Source organism: Phaethon aethereus (genome assembly GCF_964289735.1).
Source record: "Phaethon aethereus genome assembly, chromosome: Z".
Classification (NCBI taxonomy): Eukaryota; Metazoa; Chordata; class Aves; order Phaethontiformes; family Phaethontidae; genus Phaethon; species Phaethon aethereus.
The window spans coordinates 48,292,874-48,314,180 of NC_138577.1; the positions used below are offsets into that span (position 1 = coordinate 48,292,874).

A 21,307-nucleotide genomic window follows, 5' to 3' on the forward strand; every position below is an offset into this window, starting at 1 on the left:
TGAAGACAGTCTTGTAGTGGATGAAACTTTCAGTCTCAGACAGATTTCTCTAAAAATTACGCTGCTTTTTAACAGAGGTAAGCTGTAGTTTTTAAAGTGTTAACTAGCTGTTAAAAACTACTTGCCCCTGAGTTAGACTACCAATCTCAGTTGTACAGCAAGCTTATTTTCCCTTTTTAGCGTGCTGCACTCATGAAGTTTCTCAAAGCTAAAAAACAGTGACATCCAAATGTTATCAAGTGTACCAATAAAACCCGGGAAAAACTCTTAACCTTTTAGATATGGTAATCTAAAGTTTCACCTAAAAGGCTTGAAGATAGGAAAAGAAACAGTAATGACATTTCAATATGACAGCACTGCTTTAAATGGTAAGCGTTTTTCCTCCCCCTTAAAATCCTACCAGATTTAAATCAATTACAACAAGTTAAAAGAGCCGTTGGTTGTGAACAACTAAAAAACTATTACTATTAAAAACAAGTTAATTGCTTATAGTCAGTTTTTTTCAAAATAAGCAAACCACACAACCTTTGAAAATAAAGCACTCTTTGGTGGACAATAGTTACTTTGTGTACTCAATACTGCGGCTTCATAAAAAACTTCATACAAAATAAGAAAGAATAGCCAATTAACACAGGAGAGTACCAATACTATAAGAAAAAAGCTTTTGTGTTTGATTTTCAGTCTCAAGTGGAGACTTGAGACCAGTCTGAACGGACAACACAGATTTATATATTTAAAAGCTCCCACCATCTTTCCATTTCTGGTGGTCAGCAGCTAAGTGATTGCCATCACAATTTATACACATGCATCATACATACTAGCAAGCCCTCTTTATAATAGAGAGCTTAAGTATTTACACCTGAGTCTAAATGTACACAGATTTTGTTGGTTTTGTTTGAGGAGGTGTTAGCACATTAGGAAAGTGTATGCCAAGCATGTTGACAGTTCATTTTATTCTGCAAGTACAGAAGAGATTCTTCTGTTTCACTTTTGCTGAAAAATGGAGCCAAAGTAATCTTCCTTGAATTGCATCAAGTCCCCTCTAGTCAATTCCCCTTCATTCCTGAATATCTTCTTCAACGCTGGTTGCTTATCTGAAATTTAACGCAATACTGTTCTAGTCCTTGGGACGGATTGGCTGCTGAAATAAAACATATTTGAGGAAAAAAAGTTAAATATGTTCCCAATATGTATTTCAAGCAAACATTTCTGGCAAGGTAAAATAAGCAAATGATATTTCAAGGAAAGAAACAGCAGATAGAAGTCACTGCATTTAAGAACACAGCAATATTGGTTGTAAAGAGAGCACGGACTGGTAATCAGAGACAACGGGAAGAAAGATTCCATTCCATACAGAAAAGCAACAGAGGATTCAAAGTACCATAATTTCATTAAGGGCATTTGCTGTAAAGCATTCCTTTTTTTTCTGTCCCTCTGAGATATCAGACTGTAGGAAAAGTAGAAAGAATAGTCAAGAAACAGTAATTTCTTTTTAAGCTAGATTTAGATCACATACGACAAGCTCTGAAATGCTGCAGGTGGTTTTCAGTATTTGAACAAGGGCGCAGAAGGCTGCTTTACAATTCCCAGCAAAGCAAAAGCATATGAGATTTTTAAAGCGTATTTCTCTTCATTAGTTTTTGCGATATATACCTCTCTGGTTAAAAGAAGTAAGGGAATCTATATATTTTCCCCCATACTCCCAATTATTTTTTTTGTAATAACTTGGCCTGCATTCCCTTAAGCACCTCTACCTACCAAAATTCCTTCACCACTCAAGATTTCATTTTCTTACTGTATACATATTCCTAATTCTGTTATGTGTGGTAACATGGGAAAGACTGTTTCATTTCTGTCTTACTATGATTCAGTTCGTTTGGATTTGATGTATGCACCTTTCTAAAATACAAACATGAATGTCTCAGTAATTGGCAAATTTACAAGGAAGATGTCTTAACTGGAGAAACAAGGGCATCCACAGAAAAAGACTCTGGATAATACTCCAATAATGCGATTTCTTGCCGTTCAACAACAGTGTTATTTCAGTCACAAGGTATAGTATCTTATGTCCACTAGTACTGGTCTTTTGTAGATGGCAGCTGACATCTAGAGATGTTCTGCAAAGGAAATGCAGTGAATGTTATGAATAGGGTTGAAATTCCCTAAATTCTCTTTGCAAAGGCAGAATAGAGTGTTGTAGCTGTAAGTGGCTGTTTTGGCTGAAAAATCATTCTGGGAGCATTCTATGATAGTGTCCAACAGTCTGAAGGATGAAATGGCAAATGAACTACGCAACTCTGTTGATTATACTGCATTAGGATGGGTCACAAATGTGATTCAGCTACAGTAAGAATTGACTAAAATGACCTAAAGCATCAACAAATGAGGTTAATGTAAAAATACTGCAAGATGTTTCCACTGGAACATGTGAGACAAGAAAATGAAAGAATAAGGGTACACTGTAATGTTGGAAGTTCAGAGAAGGCAACAACGTCCTGACAAAGACAGATGTTGGATAGGGGATGACCTCAATTTTGTAATAATAATTATTCTCCTCTACCCTGCAATCCAATTGATCTGGAATGGGTCAGTCAATTTGAGCACTATAAGGTAATGCAAACTGCACAGACTTCAAGAAATTAAAACAAACTTAAAAGAGATGAAAAAACAAAGGGATGCTTAAAGTAAATGAGTGAAGTTTTGCCAAATGCTACAGGAAAAATAAAAGGACACCTTCAAGACTCACAATAAGGTGCTGCCTTCTAGGTCCATGAAATTGTACAGTCATACTGAAATACCCTTCAGAAGAACCAGCACCCAATTGGCTCTCTCAGATGACAAGATCATTAAAAGCTCCAGAACTGCGACATAACTATTCAGGACAAATTTGATTATTGGATCCAAACATAAAGTGACTGAAATTCTTTGACCTCAAAAGTTAGAAGAAAAGAAACAGTACATAGAATGAAATATTTGAGGTAGAAGTTGTAGAAAATCCATTAAAATATGAAGTAGTTTATGAAGTTTGAGATCAACCTGATCCTTGCTCCTTGGAGTCATAAACCTCGCAATATACATAAGGATTTATTTAAAAATAAGTGAAATCTTCTATGAAATCTATTTTAGGGATGTTGTTTCCTCCTAAGGATAGGTATTCTCATCTCACACAACACAAAGGTCAACTTGGAATTGTGTTTTCCAGGAACTTAAAATCTCTGTTCAATTACACCTGTGCATGTATACAGCTACCAAGAGTTGCAAGGAGCTTGAAACTGCAAGAGGCATTAAGAATAAAAACAGGCAGAATCCCATCAAACTGTTTGGACCAAAATTGACATGGTGAAAATGATGCAAAATGGAGGAAAAAAACAACAAACCAAACAGGAGAACCCTGAGAAGTACTTCAGATTTTTAGTAAAACACACAGTTCAAGTAAAAGAGATTATTTAACGTATTTATACATTAAATAAAATGTAATTCATATAGCCACTGCTAAAAATTCTCTGACTAGAACTTACTGCAGTCTACTGTTAATGACTTTCCATTGCTTGATAGAGTGAATTTTTCATAACTTCTGTTACTTTCAAGGTAACAGGATAAGGAAGGGGAAAGAAAAGCTCTGTGGGGAAAAAGCTGCACAAGAACTTGGAATTTTCAGCAATATTTATAAATCAAGCTACATAACTACTTTTTTTGTTATTTGCCACCTTTTACTCTTCCCAACAAAAGTAAGTCTCTTCAGCACCTGATGGACCCATTCAAAAGTTTTTCACTGTAAGTACAAGACAAATTCTGGTCAATTGTAATCACTGGAAATTGCCTGGAAATTGCTTTAAACTACACTCCCAGGCTCATCTTTGATAATGACCTCGAGAGCTGCCAGAGAGGAGCATGAACAGATGCACACACAAAGAACATGGTACTAGTGTGGCCATATGCTTCTGAGTCAAAAGGCACCTTCAGTCTTGCATAAATCTATACAAATTTAAAATTTCATTGTTTTACCAAACAAGTTCAGTTCAGACTATCAATCATACTCTTCAGTACAAAATGTCATAGCAGTATACACATGCATTTTATACACTTCATCTCTCCCCTACTACTGCATTTATCTGTTTAACAAATTCCTCTTGGTTTTGACTTCATGTACTGGCTAATAGTTGACTTAATGCTGTCAACAACTTTTCCACCTCTTACTTCAGGCAGAGATTTTGTAAAGAAAGGCTTTTTTTTTTGTTATCAAAATCTCTCACCCTCAGTAATTCTGACTCACATCAGGAATTACAATATAAAATTCTCAAAGCTGACAGACTGAGCAACGTCAACAAATGACATGAGATTTAAGGTTCCAGATATTCTCAGTACCTGACATAAACCATAACATTGCTTCTCATTTACCACTGCTAGAAGGAGGAGTTGAACCGTGGCAAAAAGCTCCTGTCAGCAATGGATAAGTCAGCTCATAGTATTTGCCTAGAGAACAGTTACTGGATCTGTAAAGAGGGTAACTCTCACCTTTTTAAACTGTTTTTTCTTGCAGCAGACCTGGTAGTTCTTTTAGTAATGTCTGTACTGTCAGAAATGCTAGGTTCAGAGGTTTTATTTTTCTGAACACTGGACTGCAGAATTACTCTGAAAAGAGTAGGAAAAAAGAAAGATTATATAACCTGAAAGTTTCTAGGAAAACACTGAAAAGAGGATATTACAGTTGCAGCAGAGCTAACAAGTATCAGCTGGCTTTTCTCACATCATTCTGAAAAGCAAACTGTTCTGCCTGAAACATATCCTTCTCTTTATAACATCCTTATTATAATTGTGGTAATGCAAGTGGTTTTATTAGGAGCATAGCAGTTTGTTTTGTTGGTTTGTTGGCGTTTTTTGCTTTCAATGAATGGATTTAAATTAATGGTTTTGAATTTCCTGTTAGGTTTTTGGAAGATAAACAGCTAAGAAACTGTATTTTAAGTTACTGCAAGCAAAAAAAAAAAAAAAAAAAAAGAAGAGAGAGAGAAAATCTGAAGTATGCAACAAAAACATCATTATTTTCCAGACTGACACAGAAAGGAATTCAGAAAAAAACCCAAGTAATTAAATTTATGAAGAGCAAAGTCTAAATCTCCTCCACTTAACCATGAGACATTCCTTTCAAATACAGTAGGCTAGGAAGATCATTGCATATGCTGGCATTTTGTGCTTACAGGGAATTACTACGCCATACTCAAAACTCAGCTTTACATGCTGGTTGTATGCAACTGCTTCCCTGGAAGACTCTAGAGCAATATACTAACTATTTCCTAAACAGGCAGATAAATACTAGTGTTGCTTACATCAACAACAAAAGAACTCCAGATTGTGAAATGCAAGTAACTATTTTTAGCCACCAGCCAACTGGTTCACAGGGAGACGACATCTTCTGTATTCCTAAATACTTGTAGTGAAATTATGATACTATGGAGACAAAAAGTGACAACTGGTCAATGGAGTCCACAAAAATGTATTTGGTGCATCATTTTATATGTCTATTCCCTAGTCATTCCATTTATGCAAGTTTCCAACTATAAAACTATGCATCTTTTAGAGATTCAGAGCTAAAAGTAACTTAGCTATTACTGGTTTTTTCCCCCTGCTGTTATTAAGACTCTAATTTTGAGTGGCTTCACTGGGTCCATCTGTGTCAGCAGATTATATTAGATTGGAAATCACAACCTTCTTAAGTTGTATAAACTGCAGTCTGGTTGATTAATACTCTGAATAAACTGTTTTCAAGGAATGCCAGATATGAACATAAAACGTAACTTCTGGAGCAAAAGTGGACAGCATACATGGGAGAAAATATGAGTATTTTCATACTCTCGTAACATATTCACCAAAAACAGAAATGGAAAAAACCCCCTACGCTTTCACTGTTTTGTATGGGTTTGATACCAGAATTAGAATATGCATCGGAGATAGCACAATTTCATCTACAATAAATTCTTTACAGCAGTAAATCTGATCAGCAACCTTATTTACCGCGTAATTCTAGACTGTTAAGCAAGCAGATGACTATGGAACCACAAAGTGGTTCTCCTTGAACAAATCTCTTTTAATATTTTAAACTTGCAAAATCTTGTCACTTGATTTGCAAAAGTCCAAACCAAACAATCTTCTCTTCCTCCAAGATAAGATACAAGATAGTAATTGCAAGTACTATCAAAATGCAAAGCAAATTCTACTGTAAATACAACACATTCCAAGTCAGAGGAATCGGTTATTTGAGAGGCTGGGAAAAAAAAAAAGGATACCTTCGACATCATATTATGCTTCTGTAGACAACACATATTCTTCTAACAAAATTCTGTTTTCCTTGCATGCCCAAGGTGAAGAGGTTCAAAACCTGGAAGTTCATTTTAGAATTTCTATTGTGCTTGTAAACCAGTTCTAACAAGTTCTAATATTAAAACCTGAAATTCTCTTCTCAGTGCCACAGTTGTCATACAACATGAACAAATTTGGGCTACTGCACTTTCAACTAAGCTTTAAAAATGACACTAGTGGTGAAAAAAGGCTTGCATTGTACCTTTTATCTGAGCCACTAGCAACTTCTAGGACTGAATGGAAAGGTACACAGCTGGCCTAACCGCCTAACATTGAGTCACTGAACCATAAGCATAAGCAAATCATGGCACATGCTGGTTTATTAGTGCTCATCCAGACAGAAATATGGAAAAATCATTTTTTCCTTAAATATATACATACAGTGTCTTTCCGTATAAAAGGCATGTAGTGTACATACAAAAGAAAGCAAAAATTATTGGGACGTGATCTAATGGTTATAATCTCTCTCTTATAGGCGTCCATTCATTCCAGGCACCGGAAGTTCAGAAAGCAGGTCAGTATACATGGCTTGTACCTACATACTTATCTAATATGAACGTAAACACTATGAAGTGTTGACATATCGCCTTGCACAAACACTTGAATATTCACATTCATTTTTTCAACATATAATAGGTAAGTCCTTACTTCCCACAGAATTTCATTTTATTTGTTCAACACAAAGTAAAAAAAGAGGTTCTAAATGAGAACGTGACTCATAAAAATAGTCATCATATATAACTGCACCTTAACACCAAACCAACCACATCATCATCCTCTTAAGGATGCTGTATCTACTAAAGGGTAGGGACAGAAGGAGCTGGCTTGTGGGATAAGCTCAGAGTGAGCTGTAAGAATGGTAGAACCTTTAACATCATCTCCTCCTCAGTAGATATGCCATTCTGCATCTCAGCAACACACACCTTCACACAGCTACCCAAGAGTAAAGATTATTTGAAATCCCTGTGAAGAAAACATTTGCTGAATCATCAGCACATGCTTAAATCAGACTAAAATTCCAGACTTCCAAGGCTGATAGCACCTCAAGGAAAGCAGATGAGGTCCCACTTACATCATCACCTGACATGGTGTTACAACTGAACACCCAGAGTTGCCCTCAGGCCCAACAACCATCAACTTAGGAGCAGTAACAGTGCTATCAGAGCTTTTATTAGAATGCTACTGCATACATGCTTAAGGTAACAGAAGAAAATATCTTTAATGTATGAAATTTTGATTTAACACAATTAGAGTAGAAGCCTCACTTGATAGCAGGTGTGATAGGTAGGTTTTATAATGGACGTAAGATAAGGTCATAGTAGAGGAAATCCTCCTAAAATCTCAGCACCAAAAAAAATCCCAAACTGTATTAGAGAAGGGTAAGATCCTGAGGACACCTACCTTACTGCTTTATAACTGTTATGTAAAATAGCATGTCATGCTATGGTCCCATTTTTAAGAAGGGTAGCAAGGAGGACTCTGAGAACTACCAACCTGTGAGCCTTACCTCTGTGCCTGGGAAGATCATGGAGCAGATCCTCCTAGAAGCTATGCTAAGGCACATGGAGGACAGGGAGGGTATCTGAGATGGGCAGCATGGCTTCACCAAGGGCAAGTCCCGCCAGACCAATGTAGGGGTCTTCTATGGTGGAGTGACCACATCAGTGGACACAGGAAGAGCTACTGATGTAGTTTATCTGGACTTCGTAAGGCCTCTGACACAGTCTCCCATAACATCCTTCTCTCTAAATTGGAGAGATACGGCTTTGATGGGTGGACTGTTCGGTGGATCAGGAATTGGTTGGATGGTCACACCCAGAGGGTAGTGGTCAACAGCTCCATGTCCAGATGGAGATCAGTGATGAGTGGTGTCCCTCAGGGGTCTGTGTTGGGACCAGTACTCTTTAATGTCTTCATCAATGACACAGTGGGATTGACAGACTGCACCCTCAGCAAGTTTGCAGACAGCAACTGTCAGAAACAGACATAATTGCATAGCAATGGAGCATCAGATTCTGAGTTTGGGCACAAACCATTTCGGAGGTGATCAGGAACTGGGAACAGGAAAGATTAAAATTCTTTGTAGTCACCAAATTTGGATTAGGATCCTGGTTTAATCCAAGCCTGAACAAGGACACTGGGCTTGGAGCCTTGCTTGGGCCTTGCTGTCCAACAGGACCTGGAAAAGCTTGAAAAGTGGGTCCGTGTGAACCTCATGAGGTTCAACAAGGCCAAGCGCAGGGTCCTGCACCTGGATTGAGAGCAGCCCTGCTGAGAAGGACTTGGGGGTACTGGTGGATGAAAAGCTGGACGTGAGCCGGCAATGTGTGCTCGTAGCCCAGAGGGCCAACTCTATCCTGCACTGCATCAAAAGCAGCGTGGCCAGCAGGTCGAGGGAGGGGATTCTGCATCTCTACTCTGCTCTGTTGAGACTCCACCTGGAGTTCTGCATCCAGCTCTGCAGCCCTCAGCACAGGAAAGACATGGACCTGTTGGAGCGGGTCCAGAGGATGGCCACCAAAATGATCAGAGGGATGGAACACCTCTCCTGTGAGGACAGGCTGAGAGAGTTGGGGTTGTTCAGCCTGGAGAAGAGAAGGCTCCAGGGAGACCTTACTGCAGCCTTCCAGTAATTAAACGGGGCCTATGAGAAAGATGGGGACAGACTTTTTAGGAGGGCCTGTTGCAATGGGACAAGGGGTAATGGTTTTAAACTAAAAGAGGGTAGATTTAGACTAGATATAAGAAAGACATTTTTGACAATGAGGGTGGTGAAACCCTGGCACAGGTTGCCCAGAGAGGTGGTAGATGCCCCATCCCTGGAAACATTCCAGGTCAGGCTGGACGGGGCTCTGAGCAACCTGATCTTGTTGAAGATGTCCCTGCTCATTGCCAGAGTGGTGGACTAAATGGCCTTAAAAGGTCCCTTCCAACCCAAACTATTCTGTGATTCTATGATAATGAACTCTTGCCACCTACGTGTATGGCTGTCAGGCCAAGCAAGAGCAGAAAGTGCATCTGATGTACACAAAGGTTTTCTAACGCAATGAAATATGATTTAAAAAAAAAAAAAAAAAAAAAGGCAGAACATTTCCTGAACGCTGGCTACAGGATGCTGTAATAGCCATGCCACTAAAATAGGTAATCCATATATCATAAGCATTTTTTATCTCCAGTTAATCTTTAATGGAAGCATCACTTATTAGTTCTGAACCTAACACACTCCCCAAACACCACACTAGTTTATACAGTACTTATTCAAGCTAATATATTGGCCTTTAAACAAATTAAAACCTGCTTAAATGGAACAGTGTTTGCGTCAGTAGCACCACCTTTTAAACAGTTCACCACCTTTTAAATAATTCACAACTTTCTTTCACCATTTAACTCAGAACAGGGTGGGAGGATAGGTACACCACTAGAACACAAAAGCCTAAACTCCACAACCCAAGACAAAATCCAGAAAACTTGAAATGCCAGCAAAGTAATACACATTGGAAAGAAATCAATCCATATAACAAGCTTTTCTAAAAGAAAAATGATTACAGTATCCTAGGGAAGGATGAGGGAAAGAGAGGTTACACAGAAGCATGTCTTCTCTGACCCGTGACGGGCATTGTATTCTTGCCAAGGCTACCTCTTTTATGAGGTTTGTCAAATGCAATATTGCTTTCTCCTTCATCACCTCATGATTTTTAGGAAAACAGGCCTGAGACCTCTACCGCTGTTCTAAGTCATCGATAGGCAACAAGTGACTGATATTCTTCATGCTACAGGGCTCCAGCCAACAGGACTGCTATGCTAGCCCAGAGAGATTAATGATCCTGATTGATAAATTTGATCTCTTAAAACACAAGGGACATTAGCTGCATAATGGGGAGAATGTTAGTCTAGCTTTTAAGAAAAGCTTAAGCATTTTCTCTTCCTGAACATAAACCCACATTGTACAATTGTCAATCCTGGTTATGAGGCAGCAGCACCAGTAACCCAATTACTTGCATCGTGACACATTTACCAACATGAAATGGTCTTTTCTCTTTCCCTCTAGCAAGGGAGTTTTTTAGACAGAACACAGAAACTGTACGACGAAGAAAGGATGATAGTTGAGTGAAATTGATCTTACAGTACAGGAAAGCACAGGACAGATTGTTTTGTTTTTTTAACCAGTGTTGTTTATCTTTTTTGTTTAGAAATTGTTTAGAAATTTTGTTTAGAAATCTGAGGTCTGACCTGGAAAAACTGAGACAAGAAATACTGCTACATTCAGTGTAAAACTTTGAAAACATGCCTGTCATTTAAGTATGTTCTTTGACAAAGTTAGGTACCAATGAAAAAAAAACCCAGTTAAAGTGATCTCTAGGGGTTTTTTTCTCCAAAAGAATGGATTAAGATGACCTTAGCTAAGCCTAACAGGATAACTAAATTGTCCACAAGTCCCCCAGTTCTCATTCCTTAGTTACTAGGTCATTTACTTCAGCAGAAAGAATCCCATGCTTTTTGAAAGTGTGGACAAATAGTTGCAAGGCCAAAAGTAAGAAGGATGGAAACTCTTAACCTTAACGTTCTGCCAGGAGAGAATGCCTTTTCTTACTTAGTACTCTGGTGTGAAACACTTCTTCTGACCTATTTTTCCTCTGAGAGCACCAAAGTTTCAAGCACCCACCCAGAGTAACCATTTTGCTTTGAGGGTGGTGGTGGTGCAGCAGGTCCAGGGAGACACGGTAGCAAGCAGAAGCTCCTGTCCGGGTCTCCTGCCAGTTCTGCATGTTGCTGAAGTTTTGTTTGGCCAAAAGATGGAAGTTGTCGTTTGACGAGAACATTACACCTTTTAAATGGAATTGAGGCACAGCAATCACTGCAGCCACTCTGACAAAAGCAGAGTAAAGAAAGAGTGAAAACTGTACTCAAGGAACTAGTGTGTTTTCAATGCTTTACTCAGCTCCTGAATCCAAGTAACAGAAAGAAGGGATTTAACCAGTCTCATAAAGATCTATAAAAAAATAATTGAGAACAAAAGAAGATGAAACCAGATTGGCCAGGTAAACAAGTGAGCCCTGACCTAACAGCGCAACCTGCCTCATCTTCCGTTATGTAAAAAAGGAAAAAAGAAGTCCCATTTTACTGCTTTTTATGGCATATAATACTATAATCTCTTAGTAAAAACAAAGACCTACTGACATTTCTAACAAATTCTAATTCCTGGTATTTCACATGAGTAACACCATCCTTTGGGAAACTAAGCTCCTTTGCAAGTTCATGAATTTCAAAGTAAAACTGGAGCTAAGATCTTCATCTGCAATACGCAAAGGATAGGTTTGTATATTAAAGCAGTACTTTTCCCTTTTTAGATATATAGCTTTGCTTATATAGTTTTGCTTATTTGCAGGAGCATGCAGAGAAGAAGGGCTTCAAAATTATAAATTATCCTAATTTTAAAAGCTCTGCACCTTTTTGTATTGCAAGCCAGCCATAAAAATCACTCAGTTATTCCAAATAATATATACAAAAATACAACAAAGCCAGAGCAGTGAAATTTACTCTTGCAACAAAGCCAGTAAGAAACATGGTATGAAAACATGCATTTATGAGACATACTAGACAGAAAGCATGAGCTATTGTAGAGAAATGGAATGGGACACTTACACAGTGGCTCTCTCTCAGGGGGTCCTGATGGTTACTATGTTCTTAAACCATCTAGACAGAATAGCAGGCTGGGCAGAAGGGAGCCACATACAATCCACCAGATGACAATGCTACACAGTGTAGACACCAGCATAGCTAGGAGCCATCTAAAAAAGGGGTTGGAGGGGGAGGAAAAGATGAACAAAAATTCAAAAGCAAAAGCTACTGGTGCATTTTAGCTTGTTTCAAGTTCTTCAAAAGCATATTGCTCTATAAACTTTGCCAAGCATTTTCTTATGTTCTACGACTGTAACAATCCATGCAACCACAAATTGCCAAATGTAGTATCCACGTGTTGCTGGAATCAAAGCAAGTTTTCTGAAACCCTCAGGGAAGTCATCTATTCCAAAGAAAGTCTGTATCACTCTTCTGAAAATAAGTGCATGCTGCAGCAGTACATCTCTGACCACTTGCTGCCATCTCTTATGCAATTTGATCGGCCTGAATTCATACATCCTACTTCACAATCATACGGTTTAATACTAAAACATTAGATCAGAGCCCGACCAGTTTGTAGGAACAATTTATGTAAACACCTAGTATGTATACCCAGGGTATATTACCTTCCTGTGTTCAAAGTAGCAAAAGCTGATTCATAATACTTTGCCAGAGGTGCAGAATATTGCTTATCAGAACAAACACAGTGTATCCAATCATCAAAGCATACAGAATGTATACAACCAACTTCAACAAACATTAACGAATTTTATAAACAAATCCCTTGCAACTTAAATGTAAGCAGTGCCTCTAGCTCTCAAAGACTGTAATTGTCCCAGTTTCTGGTGCTCCTATTTTGCCTTTTTTTTTTTTTTTCTGTGAAATAAAACCCCCCTGAAAGGGGGTTGTGGTGAGGTGGGTGTTGGTCTCTTCTCCCAAGTAACCAGCGACAGGACAAGAGGAAATGGCCTCAAGTTGTGCCAGGAGAGGTTTAGATTGGATATTAGGAAAAATTTCTTTACTGAAAGAGTGGTCAAGCATTGGAACAGGCTGCCCAGGGAGGTGGTGGAGTCACTATCCCTGGAGGTGTTCAAAAAAGGTGTAAACGTGGCACTGGGGGATATGGTTTAGTGGGCATGGTGGTGGTGGATTAACAGTTGGACTTGATGATCTTAAAGGTCTTTTCCAACCTTAATGATTCTGTGATTCTGTGAAAACTACATAGAAGATTTAGAAGCTTCTTTTTGTTTGCTTAGATAAAATTGATTAATTTCACTGCAAGATTAATTATTTTTAACAGTCTGAACTAAAAGGCAGAAAGACTGACACCTCTTCTAGGAGGGAAGACTTCTGACTCTGGTAGGGCAGCTAAATATTCCTAGCAGTATTTTGGTTTAGTAATAGTAATACAAAGAATGTAAGAAGTTATACATTCATTTTTCACCAAATTATTTCAGTACAAGCTGCAAACCATTCAAATAACTCAAGGGAATAGGAGGAGGGAAATTCCAACTCCCTGTGCCACAATGCACACTATAAAAAACAACTATAAGCTCTAGATCAATTATTTTAATCCTACAGAAGTACAAGCTAACTAGGTTTAATTAGAGCAGTCATGTTGCAGAATGCTTCATGAATGGAGCAATATTTTAATAGTTGATAAGCTTTCTGCATATTAAGACAATGGTTCTGAACAGATTATCCTACAGTCTACATTCATTCTACGGAACATACAATAAATGAGATCTTTCACAACCTTTACTACATGACTTAAAGTACCTTTTATGAAAAAATATTATGAAGTGGAAACTAAGGCATTATGTGCCTTAGAAACTAATGTGCAAGGTAGCTGCTTTTTACTGTGCTATTTAAGGTAACTGAGGTGATGTGTTTTGGGTTATTTTTAATATCTGTTGGGTACAGGCTTTGTTCTGAATCTGCTACCTCTTATATGATTGCCTGTGTAAATGATGAGCCTGAACAAAAAAGAATCTTTTAAAACAAAAGCAGAATTCATACATAGCAATGTGTGAGCGTTTCCAAAGACATATTCCTTTACCTCCAGCACATTCTTACCACATACCTCTCACTTTTTTAAAGGTCTAATGAGAGTGGTCTTAAAAAAAAAAAAAAAAAAGAAAAAAAAAAAAAAGGCCAGCAGCTAGCAGCATCATCCCCTACAGAAAGACAGCACCACAAAAGCCAAGTTGCCATTAGTCTGTGCCTCTGGTGCTGTGTTGTTTGCAAAAATATGACAGCCAGAGGTCACCATTCCTTTCCTACCAATCAAATGAGATACAGGTATGTCTTGCAACTCTTGCATTCTCTTGTAGTTAAAAGGCAGACAGATAGTTTTTCTACCTACAGTTGTTACAAGCTGTAACAGATGCAAAGGTGACTATGAACTTTCTTTTACAGGTGGTGTTTCAGTACTTGTCTAAAATAAAGAGGCTAGTATACCAGGTTCCCTGACAGAAAGAAACACACTCTTTTTGAATTTATTTACTGAAATAGTGCTACTCCCTGCCTTCCAGATCTATCAGGCATTACCCCAAAGACCACAGGATTTAGGGAAAGTTCCTCTCCAAGGAAGAGGAAATGAAAGGAAGCTAAAAATTCTTCTTTCAACTCTTCTTCTTAGTAGCTGACTTTACTTCAAAAAACAGCGCGTACCTTATTTCAGCCAATCAACCACCACCACACGGAGTCATATTCTTCCATTTTTTATACTACCACAAGGAAGCCAAGGGAATGTTTGTGATTAAAGTAGAAGTAAAGCATTCAAGAATACTATGGAAACTTGTAAATCGCAGACTATCAAAAAATTTTTTGAATCAAAAACAACACAGAAAACTAGAAATTGAGTAATGCAGTTCTTTAACCAAGTTCTCCTGCCTTCTTAGCACTCACCAAGCCTTCAGAGAAATGGTGAATCTCATGCTTGTTTTAAATGAGTAAAAGCTTCTGGGGGCAAAGGAAGTATGCATAAAGAGGAGGATAAAAGTATTTCTGGCATTTATACATTCAGAACCAGACTTACGTTAGCGGAGGTGCAGTTGGAGATTTTGCCTGCCTTCTACTTTTCAGAGCACGAAGCTTATCCCCTTGTGTTACACAGTTTGTTTCATCTTCATCACTGTACTGAATACGTGGAGGTAGGGAAGGGATAAACCGAGATTAAAATATAGACACTTAGACATTTAAGTATTAACCTTATCCTAAACGTTAAGGTTAGAATTATCCCAACAGGAAAGTTTGCCAGCATAAAATCAAAGTAAATTCACTTGCATAAATACAATTCTGTTTTTTTCAGTTTCCTGTTTGCTGCTTTTAAACCTGTAAACCATTAAGTGGTGTCATGAATTACATGCATCAGAGTGTTGTCTACCTTTAAAACAGCGGAAACATATTATCAAATCTTTGCTTAGGTACAGTACAATCTTCACTCAAGTACAGCATTTCCCTCCTTCACTTGCCTTTTTAAATCAGCAGTACCATTTTTTTAAAAGGCAGCATCAAAGGGTATTATAGATGTTGCAATTACTTCAAAACAAAAGGAGCAAAAGATCTTTCATCCCTTCCCTTTAAACACACACAGTGAAGTAACAGACAATCCAACTCACAATCATAGGTGGTTTTGACTGCAAATTCTGAGTACTTTTTTTGTTCTAGTATTTACCTAATTACTAAAGTATGATAAGGATGCTACTCCTTCAACTGTGTACTGCACTTTGTTTTTCATCCTTACTGTCCTTAACTTATTCCCCCTATATCCTTTGATACAAAAAGGGCAAACAGAAAAAGAATCTAATTAACATAGTTTTACTGTACCCACAGATCTGTTCAGAACCTGAGAGATTCTCAACAGCAGTTAAAACTTTTACAGGAGCACAATATTTGGACGGTTACCAGTTCAATGTCCTTTCGGATTGTTCTTCTGTTTCTCCTGTCATTAATTGAAATATCATCTACTCCTGACAGAATTCTTGTTACACCAATTTTACGGTTTCCTTTCAACTTTGCACGGAAAATATCCCCTTCTGTCCAAAGTTCTGCCTGTTTGCTATCATAACATGGAAAAAAAAAGCCCCAAAACACAACAGATTAACACCAAATATTATTAAGTGTACAATAAAAGAAGAAGAAAAAAGACATCTAGATCTACTTTTTAAATCATTTATAGTCAATCTACTTACTCCATCAGGAAGTGTTGTTGTGGTCCAATCACTGAACCAGGTCTGTTTATTCTAATCCAGGCAATAGTTTCAGCAGCTGTCATCCGATAATGTTTCATAATATAACAGGCAATAAGTGTGCCAGTTCGTCCAAGACCAGCTGTGTAAGATAAAAGAATAGCTTCTTTTATATAGCCATCTTCATCTGGAATCTGCTGTAGCTACAGATATTGTTACTTGGACAAATAGTTACTCGCCCAGCTTATTAAACAAACCTGTTACTGATCAAACTCGGTAAGTGCAACTCACCTTTTGAATTTTTTTTCCATATACAAGGTTACGAACACATTCACATGTTTTTTGAGTGAGGCAACATTTCAAAGCCAGTGACTTTACAAATATCTTTAAGTCTATCTATCTTTATTTACCTATCTCTCTATGAATACGTATATAGGTATGAGAATGTTTTTATGCATAGGATGAAACAGCTGGCTTTCTTCCAAAATTCTCAAAGCATCTTCTTGCAAACTGATCATACATTGTACTGAAACCAGCTGCTCTTCCAATCCCTCCTCTAACTAATCTTTTACTTCAGGAACCAATGAAAAGACAAGTTTTGCAATAAGCAAGTCTGGGTACTAGCCGATAAAGGCAAAAAGTACTCCAGAATAGAATCACAGAATCATAAAATCATAGAATGAGGAACTTTCTTTGCAATGGCCCTCAAAACAGTTCTATTTACCTTAGGAAACATGAGAAGGAAAGGAGGACAGCTCCAGCTAAGTGGCTCCTCTCCTCGATCACTTGCTGTAAATGTCAAACCACACATCACCTTCTCTCATTTAACAAGCAACTTATCAACACCAGTATAAAATCTTCAGTATAGCCCAATAGCCAAGACAACCACACAGCACTTTCCATGCCTTGCCCAGTTTTAAGAACAGGCTACAGCATTCTACACTTTCTCAGGGGTAAGAGCAGGTTGAGGAACATAAGGTAATCTAAACACTGTTAATATGATAAAAATCAAAGAACCTCTTAATTTGAATGAAAACAAAGCACTTATACCACTGATGCTCAATATTCACGAGTTATGAATTAAGCAATACGTCTGAATTTATCATCTCAGTGGAGAGTGAGAGTATGCGCTTGCTTTCTAACCCATTCTTCCACTTCACAGTATAACCCTGTTAAACACTCAGCAAATAGGTGGCAGATCCAGGAACAAAAATGCAGTCTTTGCAGATCCCAGGCGAATGGGTTAAGAAAAGGCCTTTCTCCTTCAATCACAGCATCATCAGGTACGCTAGTGAAGCAACGTTAGTGGAGAACAAATGTCTGATAGACTATTAAAGATGGTGTGGGAAGGGAAACAGTTCCTCTAGAACCATAGAAAACTGTATCTTCCACCAAGCTGCACTGGGCATGCCCTGAGTATCTTTTTATTGGCCATCTAACTCTGGAGGAACAGATATTAAGAGCATTCCCAGCGTAGCTAGTATAGTTTCTGAGGGATAAAGATTTCTGTGATTCTGGAAGAACACCCATACTCTATGAGGAATCTCTTCAAAAAGTTGCATTGATACTTTAAAAAGTTTATGACTTGGTATATTTAACTGTATATTTTCAGAAAGACCTATAAACCTTGACAGGACTTAGAATTCCTGCTCAAAAGCATCCTTTGAAAGTTCTAACACTTTCTAGCAGAAAGAGCTGTTAATACTGGCAAGTTCACTTTCCCCAACCTCATTCTTGGAAACAGCTGGGAAGATTTTTCTGGAATTTAAAAACATTAGAACATGAAGTGCAAAACAGAAGCACAGAAAGAATTTTTATGAAAAAGCTGCAGTTTGTCAGAGAGATATGTTAAGAACTAGATATAATGCAATTATAGTGAAAAACAGCTCAGGAACTGTAACTGTAAGCATCACTTGTAATAGAAGTTGTTTTTACACTATACCTTTGCAATGAACAGCTATAACACCTTCAGCATTTTCACAAATATTTAGAAATGTTTTAACTATAGTATCACTAGGTGTGCTTCCATCAGCAAAGAAGAGGTCAAAATGCTCAAATCCAGCATCTGTAAATTGTCTGGCATCATACAGTTTTTTGTTGAGGCGTATTATAGTGGTGACCTTATGTTTCCTGAAGTACGGGAAATAAGCCTCTGGAGCATGGTGGGGATAGCCTATTTGAAAAAAGAAGGGGGGGAAAAAAAGAGGAGAGTAAGGCTCAAACTGCAGAAATAAACAAAAGACTCAAAAACAAGAGATGAAAACACTTTCAAAATAGAACTCATGTTCAACATAAACAAATAGACTAACTGGAAATGGAATTTTAACATAATCACCTAGGTCAGATACAATTAAACCAAGCATTAAAATTCTACTGCCAGGGTTCTTATAAAATAAAACGAGCCAAGGAAAAAACACACTGTTTGAGGAACAATTTTTAAAGCTTGTTCTTACTGATAACAATCAACTAAGAAAGCAGTGGGCTTGTGTCCCCCACCTCCTCTTTTAAGCATACCATTTTCAATTTTACTTCTTGAATGAGGTCCACTGAAGGCAATGAATTTGTTTGGTATTATCCAGTTAAAATCTCCATTTTCTGCTCTCTGTCAAGAGAAAATGCTTGGTTTATCATTATCCCTGTATTTCCAGGCTTTTCCTTATTGTTTCAAAACACATGCTAGATAGAAGCGATGCACAATTTTTGCCAAAGGAAGTTATGTTAGTTGCCTGCTTTCTGTTCCATCAGGAGGATGCCAGATGCTCTCAACCTCACCTTTCTTGCCTGTGTTCTCCTCTTTCTAAATGAGAATTTTAGAACAATACACCTGCTGCGCTTCAGACGAAGGACAATCAAATTTTTAATTTTTATAGGTTTCTAAATTATGACCTTGGCCTTATCTCTGTTCACAATTTAAATAATGATTTTTTAGATTGTAAGAACATTTTATTTTCTCTTTACAGATAACTGGCAGCTTGGAATTTCTGAGACTGCATATAGTCAAGAGTTGCAGTCCTTCATTGTCACATTCGTTTCCCATGTCCCAACGTGAATTTTATAGGCTTGGAGTTTCCCAACCCTGTTTCCTTCTTTACCTGAAAGAGTGTTGTTATACCTTTGCCATGTCTTCACAGATACATACTTTAACTGCTCTCCAGAATTCAGTTAGACTTGGACTTGTATGCCCTCAAGTTTCTCATCAAGACTGCTCAAGAATATGCATGACCTCTAAAAGGTGGCCAAACTCCCATGCCCTGATCATCTTCCAGGGCTTTAATAATAATGGAGAAAAGTATTTATTTCCATTTTGATTTCTGCTTTCCCCATCATGTTTGAGGCTGACTATGCTTAAATCTGAATTTTAACATTCTCTCTCTGACCACACACCTTTATTTAACAATCAAAGTTTAAAGAGACAAAACATGGAAATGGAACCTAATACTACAAAAAGATTAGCACATATTATAAACAATCATCTTAGCATTAGTAGCAGCAAACAAATCAAAGATTGATACTGAACACTTACTTCATAATGCTCATATTCATTTACATCAAATGTATTGAAATCCAGGAAACCATATTGCAAACCCTAAAATCCAGAATACAGCTTTTAATAAAGACAACATCTTTTCAATGACGACAGTTTTATCACTCTTTTAGGTTACTAAGCCCCTTAATACCTGTTATACTCTTTTAGAGAGATTTCTTCATATATTTGAAAAAATACAGATCAACTCAGTCTTGATTCAAAACAGGTTTGTAAATTCTAATGTAAGTGAAGTTAGACAAGCAAACCCACTCTTTTCTGTTTTCACTGAATCACTACAAAACTCCAGACTACAGAAGCATTCAGTCCTTTTAGTACTGCTAGGAGCACAAAATAAAAAAGAGAAATATAACTGGCAAAAATTAGTTACTGATATTATGAGTACATTCTAAAGTCTGCATTGAAGGATTGCAAATACTTTTGTGCATGAATACTACCAACTCCCATTACGATGCTAATATCTTCATTGATTTTAAATTGTTTACAGACGTACAGTCCTAAGCAGACATTAGTGTCCCTGACATCAGGGACATAACTACCTGATGTCCTGTAATTATCCACAACCATTATATTTAACACTGTATATAAAAAAGTAAGCATTTCAGTAACTGGCAGTTTACCCAGTTATTAAGTCAAGAAGCACGAACACAGATAATCCGTATCTCCAGATATTTAAAATACTACATTCTGATCTCCTCTTTCACTGCAAAATCTTCTGCAGTTTTCCTTGCTGTTCACTGGTACTAAGAGTAGCAATTCACCACTCTTGGCATACAAGCAGCCAAATGCCAAAACATCCAAAAAAGATGAAAATCACAAATCTGCAAGAAGTTGGCTTAATCAGTAAAAACACCAGTGTTTGGCTGAGATACTCATAACACAAAAGACAGTCGCAGGGTGGACAGCTGCAGAATTCCTCACGTCACTACTCATATAAACTAAAAAGAATGCATATAAATGCCCCTGTCTTTCAATGCTGTGTTACTTCACCACTATATTGCTATAAACCGCTAGACTATGATAATTAGTAGTTAAAACAAAAGCACTTGCCTCCTGATATTTGTTCTATTTGCATTACTAAAGCAGAACTTGAAGTCATTATCACATGCTGCAAATGCCTAAAAAGTACCACTAATCAGTTAAAAACCACTTTCAAAGGCTATATGCAGCCTAAAATGTAACACCGGGGGGGGGCCCACATAATAAACCTACCACACAACTCTTAGCCATTAGAGGCATGAGTGACTGTCCTGAAAGATTACATAAATAAAACTCAAAATTCCCTCTTGAAAATCTTCACTAGTCGATTATATAAGGTATCAGTCGACTTCTATGGATGCTGTATCTAGAAGTTTTGTAACAACGCGTAATACATAATAAGCTAGGCAACAATCAGAAAATCTGCTACTGCACAGCGCTAATTGGATCCTAGATTCCTAAGCTTTCTCCTTCTGCTGGGCAATATTTAGCTGACCTTTTGCAATACGAAAAATATTGTTTTACTGACCTTGTTTATTGCATGAAAGCAGTCCAGCAATGTCAGATGGAAACTGCAAGTACCAAAGGAAGCATCCCTATAACATATGATGACCAA

General features: G+C 37.6%; 1 protein-coding gene across 1 annotated transcript in view; it reads right to left on the minus strand.

Moving 5' to 3' along the window:
• Window positions 1-1,101: 1,101 nt before the first annotated feature.
• Window positions 1,102-21,307, minus strand: part of CDC14B (cell division cycle 14B) — a gene marked incomplete at both ends in the record, with an annotated part of 46,701 nt that continues 26,495 nt past the window's right edge. Inside the window, 10 exons of the mRNA XM_082013799.1 lie at window positions 1,102-1,141; window positions 1,382-1,447; window positions 4,516-4,632; window positions 15,017-15,117; window positions 15,886-16,039; window positions 16,173-16,311; window positions 18,112-18,342; window positions 18,684-18,771; window positions 19,693-19,755; window positions 21,221-21,287. Coding sequence (XP_081869925.1) covers window positions 1,102-1,141; window positions 1,382-1,447; window positions 4,516-4,632; window positions 15,017-15,117; window positions 15,886-16,039; window positions 16,173-16,311; window positions 18,112-18,342; window positions 18,684-18,771; window positions 19,693-19,755; window positions 21,221-21,287 — 1,066 coding nt within the window. The remainder of the gene's footprint in view (window positions 1,142-1,381; window positions 1,448-4,515; window positions 4,633-15,016; window positions 15,118-15,885; window positions 16,040-16,172; window positions 16,312-18,111; window positions 18,343-18,683; window positions 18,772-19,692; window positions 19,756-21,220; window positions 21,288-21,307) is intronic.